At 40.1% G+C, this 8,937-nt stretch overlaps 1 protein-coding gene across 2 annotated transcripts; it reads left to right on the plus strand.

The window, feature by feature from the left end:
• The first annotated feature begins 326 nt into the window (after positions 1-326).
• Positions 327-6,139, plus strand: lrrc8db (leucine rich repeat containing 8 VRAC subunit Db). Of its 2 annotated transcripts, none has more exons than XM_026159287.2 (2): positions 327-789; positions 1,887-6,139. In XM_026159287.2, the coding sequence occupies exon 2, from the start codon at positions 1,889-1,891 to the stop codon at positions 4,442-4,444; it is 2,556 nt and encodes an 851-aa protein (XP_026015072.1). In that variant the 5' UTR covers positions 327-789; positions 1,887-1,888; the 3' UTR covers positions 4,445-6,139. The 2 variants fall into 2 exon arrangements, with proteins under 2 accessions (XP_026015072.1, XP_026015071.1); XM_026159286.2 differs by lacking the exon at positions 327-789 and adding an exon at positions 797-1,754.
• The last annotated feature ends 2,798 nt before the right edge of the window (positions 6,140-8,937 follow it).

Below are 8,937 nucleotides of genomic sequence, written 5' to 3' on the forward strand. Positions count from 1 at the left end.
AAAAAAGGAAAATGAAAGAAATCTTATCTCACAGTTATCACATGGTATTTAGTAATTACAAGCCCATGAAATCTTCTACCCATAAATTGTAAGCTGTAATTACAAGATGTGGTCACGTTTTTTCCTTTTGGTGAATGCAATGTGCCTTTGTAAACAAAGGGGGCTTGGTTGCAGCTGTCAGTAAAGATTTTTTTATTAATTAAAAGGTGTAATAAAAAAGGGCTCGCATGTTCCCGTTTGAAAGTGAAGGCTGACAATCAGAAAATTGAGTGTTTTCTTGCACTTTTCTGGTAAACCAGTTTTAAATGTGGCATTTGCACTTTTGCCACGGTCCCTAACTTCAGTGGGTCATCCTGCACTTGCTGTCAATTGAAACAAGGGCTTCAAAACGCTCTGTGCCGTCGTATCAGGTCCTGATGTGGAACAGAAAACATGCGCAATATTAGGGAAGATTTCACCTGCGCATAAAAAATGCACAGTTTCGCGGACCTGGTGCAAAGTCCTGAGGTGGTCCGGCCCCGGTGAACGAGCATATCAAACAAACGGTGTTCACCTCCAGCAGCTGGTGCTGCCGTGCCGGGCTGTTTCGCCCAGTCAGAGGCAGAGGACCGTACCATCTGAAGCCGAGTAGGGGTAGTCAGATAAGCTGCTTACAGCTCTGCCGGCAGGCCCACGGTTGAACTAGTGCGAAGAATGGACGGATTCATCTCATCAGGGAAACATGGCAAGTGAGAAGAGGCGTTGTTCGGTACTGCTGGCATCCGCAAAACCGGATCAGACTCCCTGAAGGTGAGTATGCGGCTGTTTTGAGTGTAAATCATCTAAGGTCTTTAAATGTAGCCGCAGTGCGTTGGCTCAATAACGTTAGCAGGCTGTATGGTGTTATAAAATTTAGTGGAGCTGGACAGAGAATTAAACCTGCACGGAGTGTACTGTTTTAATGTGAAGGTGATTTTCTGCAGCCGAAGATTTTTTGTGCTGCGTTTAAAGGCGTCACGTACATCCCCCACCCCTTGTTTTGAGTGCATGGATGCGTCTTGCTGCTGGAGCCGGTCTCAGCCTGCTCTGCAGCCCCATGGAAAACAGTGACCTTCATGCTTTAACCACAACAGATTTATTCGTAGGGGTAAACGATTATATTTAGTTTTTTTTTTTCTTTAAATAGCAACACCGAAGCAGCTGTTTGTGTATCACGTGTTTTCAGTGCTCAAACAGTATTCAGCATGTTGAGCCTCTCTAGAGCCACTATGACAGTGTCACGGAGTAAAGTGCAGAGAAAACCAGGCACAGAAAAGAGACGCAATAGATGCTTAGGATTTACAGCTGCTCTGCAGACAGCACCGTTTGTTTTGCACACTGACATCTCAGATCATGTGTCAGTTCAAGTGTTGGCTCCTCTCTAAAGCTACAATCCCAAGAGGCTGTCTTCTCTGAGTCTGCTCTAAATGTTCCTGAGAAATGTAGCTGTAGCTGAAATTTGAGACAGGGATACTAGCTGTGCATTTTTTCACTAAACCCCTAATGGATCCAGCTTTACGAGAATAAATGTGATTGCAGTGGAGTCAATTTAATGTAAGTGAACAAAAGGCAGGATTAACGGTTAGAAGGTTGCACTTGGACCAGTTAAATTGCAATTGTCCATTACAGCGTGACATCTACAACATGTCACCTCCCCAATTTCTTTAATTCTTTAAGTCAGGGAACGCTTTTACAGAGTACCATTGGGATGAGGATATCTGTAAACAGCTTACAAGGTACATCTAAGACTCCTTCATGTGTGGGTTTATTATGGACCGAGACATTATGTGAAAACAATTCAGTACAAAAACATCAACTGTTATATAATTCTATGCACATTTTCTTACTAAAGTTGTTTTCTGTTGCAGGAATGTTCACGCTCACAGAAGTAGCCTCCCTGAATGACATCCAGCCAACTTACAGAATACTGAAGCCATGGTGGGATGTCTTCATGGATTATCTTGGTATTGTCATGTTGATGTTGGCCATATTTTCTGGAACGATGCAGTTAACTAAGGACCAAGTGGTTTGTCTTCCCATTCTGGAGCAAACTCCAGAGCGGTCCGGGGGTTTCTTGGAACCTGAAGCACCAGAGCCAACCAATGGCTTTTGGAACAAAGAGAGTGCCATTGGGGAGCAAGCTGCTCCTCTCATGGCTAAAAGGCCTCCCGATAGCGTCACGCCTACCATTCACTTCACACAGCCAGCTACCATCGGACAGCCCTATCCTACAGGCGTCAGGACCAAGCTGGATTTTCAGCAGTATGTTTTTGTCAACCAGATGTGCTACCATGTCGCCCTACCTTGGTATTCAAAATATTTCCCATACCTTGCCCTAATTCACACTATTGTGTTGATGGTCAGTAGCAACTTCTGGTTCAAATACCCCAAAACAAGCTCAAAAGTAGAACATTTTGTTTCCATACTGGGAAAGTGTTTTGAATCACCTTGGACTACCAAAGCTCTGTCTGAGACTGCGTGCGAGGATTCGTCAGAGAACAAGCAGAGGCTGGCCAGGGCCTCCTCTCTCCTGAAACATCTGTCCACAAGTAGCGAGGAGGGAAGTCCGAACCAGTCCGCTCCGGTGCTGACTAAATCTGGGGTTACCTTTTCTGCTGAAAAGCTTGTGAGTGAAATTCCCTCCATGACTATACTGGACAAGAAAGATGGCGAGCAAGCGAAGGCCCTGTTTGAGAAAGTTCGGAAATTCCGTGCTCATGTGGAAGACAGTGATTTGATTTATAGACTCTATGCCATACAGACAGTTATCAAAACTGTGAAATTTATTCTGATCCTGTGCTACACAATGACGTTTGTTGCTTATATAGATTTTGACCATGTGTGTGAGCCTGAAATAAAGCATTTGACTGGATATACCAAGTTCCATTGTACACATAACATGGCATTTATGTTAAACAAGCTCCTTGTTAGTTATATTGCTCTCATATGCGTTTATGGCGTGATCTGCATATACACACTGTTCTGGCTTTTTCGGCGACCACTCAAAGAGTATTCCTTTGAAAAGGTCAGAGAGGAGAGCAGCTTCAGTGACATTCCTGATGTTAAAAATGACTTTGCATTCCTCCTCCACATGGTTGATCAATACGACCAGCTGTATTCAAAGCGTTTTGGGGTTTTTCTCTCTGAGGTGAGTGAGAATAAACTTCGCGAAATCAGCCTGAACCATGAATGGACCTTTGACAAGTTACGCCAGCATGTGACGCGCAATCCTCAAGATAAGTTGGAACTTCATCTTTTCATGCTATCTGGAGTTCCGGATGCTGTGTTTGATCTCACTGACTTGGAAATTCTGAAACTAGAATTAATCCCAGAAGCCAAAATAACAGCGAAGATCTCACAAATGATAAACCTTCAGGACCTGCACTTCTACCACTGTCCTGCCAAAGTTGAGCAGACAGCTTTCATTTTCCTTCGTGATCACCTCCGATGCCTTCATGTCAAATTCACAGATGTTGCAGAGATTCCTAGCTGGGTATACATGTTGAAAAATTTAAGGGAACTCTATTTGGTGGGTAACCTGAACTCCGAAAACAACAAACTGATTGGACTTGAGTCTCTGCGAGATCTCAGGCACCTAAAGATTCTGCACCTCAAAAGCAACCTGACAAAGATCCCTACAAACATAACCGATCTGTCACCACATCTGTTAAAGTTGGTTATTCATAATGATGGTACAAAGCTCTTAGTGCTGAACAGTTTGAAGAAAATGATGAACCTTGCAGAACTGGAACTGCATAACTGTGAACTGGAACGAATCCCTCACGCCATCTTCAGTTTGAACAACCTTCAGGAACTTGATCTCAAATCCAACAACATTCGCACCATTGAAGAGGTCATCAGCTTTCAGCACCTGAAAAGACTAACGTGTCTCAAACTTTGGCACAATAAGATCATCACTATTCCACTGTCAATCAGCCATGTTAAAAACCTGGAGTCGCTCTATCTCTCACACAACAAGCTGGAATCTCTGCCTTCACCATTATTCACACTTCTCAAGTTGCGGCACCTCGATGTTAGCCATAATTCTATAGTGGTAATCCCACCAGAGGTGGGCTTTCTCCAGAACCTCCTATACTTTGCCATTACCGGTAACAAAGTCGAGGCACTTCCCAAGCAACTGTTCAAATGCACCAAACTAAGGACTTTATGCTTTGGCCACAACTGTATCTCCTCTGTTCCAGAGAAAATTGGCCAACTTTCTCAGCTCACACATCTGGAATTGAAGGGAAACTGTCTGGAGCGTCTCCCAGCTCAGCTCGGTCAGTGTTCCCTCCTTCGCAGGAGCTGCCTGATTGTGGAGGATCATCTCTTTGACTCACTTCCAATTGAAGTAAAAGAGAGCATCAATCAGGAAACCAGTGTTTCTTTTGCTAATGGATGTAAATGTTTAAGTGATGGACGGTAGTTACATCCTATATGACATCAAATGTTGGCCATTTTCTCTCAAGTCTTTGTTTTTTAAGTGCATTAGTGCTAGAAAACAGCTAGTGCACATGTTGGGCTTTTAGGGTTATACACAGTAAACATAGCAAATACAGGGTTGGTACCACTGGAAATGTCATGGCTTGTGTCTTGTCTTGATTTTTTCCCCTTTCCTTTTATTTTTAGTTACTGTAAATGCATAGCAGCACCTCAAACACCTTATACTTCTTAATCATAGTATTCACAAACATCTATAGTAGATTAATGGGAAAAAATATATTATTGAAAGTGTACCCCTTTTACTGCTGTGACTTACTTTGTTAGTTTTTTTAAGATTAACTTTATTATGAGTATTTTGTGTAAAGAGTGAGATTAAAAGGATTGATGCCTGCATGTATCTCCAGCCAGATCTGACAATGAAGTATAAAGCTGCAACCTGGAGATGATTAGCTTAGCGTAGCTTAGCAAAAAGATTGGAAAAATGGGGAAACCGCTACAATCTGTGAACTGACCATGAAATTAAATCCATGCATATTTAAAGTTAAATAAGTAGCATACAGTATTCAGCTTGTTTGTTGAACAAAATAAAGTGGTTTCTCTGTATTTTTAATCTTTAATGTTGAGCTCAGCTAACTGTAGCTCTATATTTAGCATGAATACGTTCTATCAATCTTTTCATGTAACTCTCACAAAAAAAGTATTATTTCTCAAAAATGGCAGCACTTTAATCAGATAACGTTAGTTTCTTTGTTTTTGTGTGTGCCTTATTTATTTTCTGTTGTTTTTGCTGTTTTCCCTTTTAACAAACATTTTATATTTAATACTTAAAGTTAACAGAAGCATCTCTTTCCAGAAGCAATGTTGTCATTTTCCTGGATAATAAACAGAGCTCACTGGTTTTACTGTTTTTATCAAGCACTTTATCTCTACTTTCAAATCGAATCTGTACGAGCGATAACAGGGTGCCGTTTATGGGAAGTGGCATCGCTTTTTGGATTTTTTTCAATGCATTTCAGTTACAATTACAGAGATGTGCTTAAAACTACAAAACCAAATCTATCATGGAGACTGTAAATGAGGATGTGATTTGAATCCTTTAAAAATCTCAACTTCATCTATATTGTTATTATAAACATTTCAAAACTGTTAGTGTCAGGAACCTCACTTCTCATGCACAACAAGCTGAGTCTTTACCTTCTCTGTTATTCACCCTCCTCATGTACTACCACTAACCAATAAACCCCAATTAACTGTATATTCTCATTAAGCGTATTCCACCTTCTTTAGGCTTATCGTGCATTTTGAAGATGTACACCTATATGTTGAAATTTCCATTAACCTCTTTTGCTACTGCTTCAGTCTTTAATCTTTTTTTTTCTTTTTTAATCAATAGACACCATATTCCTTTCAGCCAAATCACAAAGATGCTTTGTTTAATTATTGTTTTTACTTTAACTGTTATGTCTAGTTATGTTGTACTGTTCTGATCAGTATATTTCTCATGTATTTTTTGTGTACTTACATTGTGTTTTCTGTGTTTTTCTGCACAGCACTTTGTAAACCTGTTTCTAAAATGCGCTATGTTACATAATAAAGGAATGCTATACAGTTATTATTGCTATTATGAAATGCTAGAAATTATAATAAAATTGCACTGCAATACTTTTATGCACAAAAATGAGAAATTATTCTGTATATTTGTGTTGTGAAAGCCTTGATGTCTCATATCTCACTGTTCTTTTTGTTTGTTTGTTCTTTGCTTAGCCAGAACAGGTTTTTCTCCTCATCCACCAGTAAGAAAACTGCTGACATGTTGTTTTACCAGACACCTGCACACACCTGGGCAACAGTCACATTTTACCTGACAACCTTCTGCTTTTTAACAGAGTTTCTGTTAAAACCAGTAATGCCTATGTAATACATCAGGGGTGGGCAACTCCAGGCCTCGAGGGCCGGTGTCCCTGCAAGTTTTATATGTGTCCTTGAACCAACACAGCTGATTTAAATGGCTAATTTAGCTCCTCAACATGTCCTGAAGTTCTCCAGAGGCCTGGTAACGAACTAATCATGTGATTCAGGTGTGTTGACACAAGGTGAGAACTAAAACCTGCAGGACACCGGCCCTCGAGGCCTGGAATTGGCCACCCCTGTACTACATTCATCACCAGTTTATTGCAGGGTCAACACAGAAAGAGTCTCACACATTCAAATTCATACCTACAGCCCATTTAGAATGAGCATTTAACCTAATAGACATATTTTTGGACTGTGGGAGGAAGCTAAGGCGGAGAGGATTCATAACAGGAAGAACATGCCAAAGCTATCCAGGATGAAATTAATGAAATAGATCTATCTATCTATCTATCTATCTATCTATCTATCTATCTATCTATCTATCTATCTATCTATCTATCTATCTATCTATCTATCTATCTATCTGTAATATTTAATTTGGTGTCAAACGTGATACACTTCATACTATAAAGAAACATTGGAAATGTGGAAGACTTTCTGAAACTACATAATAATACATTTCTTGTGTAGTGTTGCCCCCTTGTGGAAATAATTTGTTCCTACGTGTGTTTTTGTTTTCCAAGTAGTATTTACTACATTGGATATGCTTTCAAACATCCATCTTATCTTATTATTCTAAGATGTTTATCAGACAATAACATGGGCCAGTTAAATTAAACTGTAGTGATTTGCACTTAATTTACTAATAAATAACAAAAACTGTGTCATTTATCATCTCTAAATTGTGTAACTGGGCGGCACTGGTAGGGCCAGCAAGTTTTGGGCCCCCCTTAGTGGCGCCCCTGATTAAGAGGGTTAAAAACAAACTTTAGAAGTCATCATTCAGTATTTTCCTGATCCAGTCCAGTTGAAATTAAATAGGATTGTAGGTGGTCCAGCTAAATGAGTTCAGCATCTCTGTTAAACAGACCTTCTTATATCACAGAACTATATCATGTCACACTGCCACAGATCATTGTGCTACGATGACAATGCTCCATGCCCATTTTATTATTTTATATTAATATGCAGTTTTATCTTATACATGTTATATTTTTAAGTTTTATTTTTCCTGACATTCAGCTTGTCTTTCTAGAGCACCAATAAGGCACGACTCTCATGTTTAAGGCATACAAAATTAATTGCCTAATTTTGCTTTCTACTTAAGATGTGCAACTTGTGTCAGTTCCAAAAAGTCATGAAAGCAGGGCAATGCTACAGGGTAGTATATGGAATATAAATCCAAAAATATAGCCTCCTACAATATAACTAAAAATATTAAAAAAAAAACCTTCAGATGAGGAAGCATCCCATTGTGGATATATGTTGATATATGAAGGTTTATTTATACTACAGCTGGCTCGACACCCCCCTTTTCATGTCTGTTGGTACTGATATCACAACCTTGAACATCTGCAAATGCAAATACACAATCAATACATTGTTTTCCCCCTCCCTTAAAGAGCTAAGCTGTGGACACAACTATAGACTGTGAAAATAGAAATAAACATGATTGCATCGTTTGGGTCTGAAAAGTGATAGCAACGTGAAAGTGCCCTAAACAAATGTTCTTTCTAATGACCAACACAGGCTGACTGTACAGTAAAGTAAATAGTATCCTGATGAGTTCATGGTCTCAGTCACTAGTTTCAACTCTTACTCAATCCAGCATTATTTTTAATTTGTAAATTATGATTCCCAAGATGCTAAAGTAGGGATTAGTGCAGGCCTATGACCATGCAGTGGGGCCCTCAAAGCCCTCAAAGAGTTGGCAGTTCGTCTTGTAATCGGAAGGTTGCTGGTTCGAGCCCCGGCTTCGACAGTCTCCTTCGTCGTGTCCTTGGGCAAGACACTTCACCTGTTGCTGGTGGTGGTCAGAGGGCCCGGTGGCACCAGTGTCCGGCAGTCTCGCCTCTGTCAGTGCGTCCCAGGGCAGCTGTGGCTGCAATGTAGCTTGCCATCACCAGTGTGTGTGAATGGGTGGATGACTGAATGTTGTGTAAAGCGCTTTGGGGTCCTTAGGGACTGAGTAAAGCGCTATATAAATACAGGCCATTTACCATTTAATCACACCTGACTTTAAAACATAATGATAGAGATACTGTCTTTGAGGCTTCAAGTAATCAGAAAATCTCTCTGTGTAACATCCAGCTTTTATTTATGGTTTATGAGTTAGACATCTGTGCTCCAAGCATCATTTATATTCTGTGCCTGAGATGCAGCTTCCATTAGTGCATTCAAAGTTTATTTGATTATCTTTGATTACCCTGATCTTTGTTTGATTATACCGTTTTACTTCTGATATCCAAACTTGTAATTTTGTCATGTAATGGACTGATACCAATATCAGTATTAATATCGATACCAATGTGAAGCATTGTATCACTAATCAAAACTGATTGAAACAGAAAACAACACAGGTTCTTGCTGAAAGCTGGTCACTGTCCCAGTTAATACCTTTAC

This window comes from Astatotilapia calliptera, chromosome 23 (genome assembly GCF_964374335.1).
Source record: "Astatotilapia calliptera chromosome 23, fAstCal68.1, whole genome shotgun sequence".
Taxonomy (NCBI): Eukaryota; Metazoa; Chordata; class Actinopteri; order Cichliformes; family Cichlidae; genus Astatotilapia; species Astatotilapia calliptera.

What these genes read in the sequence shown, in the direction of transcription:
- lrrc8db (XM_026159286.2), top strand. Translation starts at nt 1,727, where the DNA reads ATGAGGATATCTGTAAACAGCTTACAAG. An exon ending in ATCTGTAAACAGCTTACAAG is followed by an intron (nt 1,755 to 1,886) that starts GTACATCTAAGA and finishes TTTCTGTTGCAG; the next exon opens with GAATGTTCACGCTCACAGAA.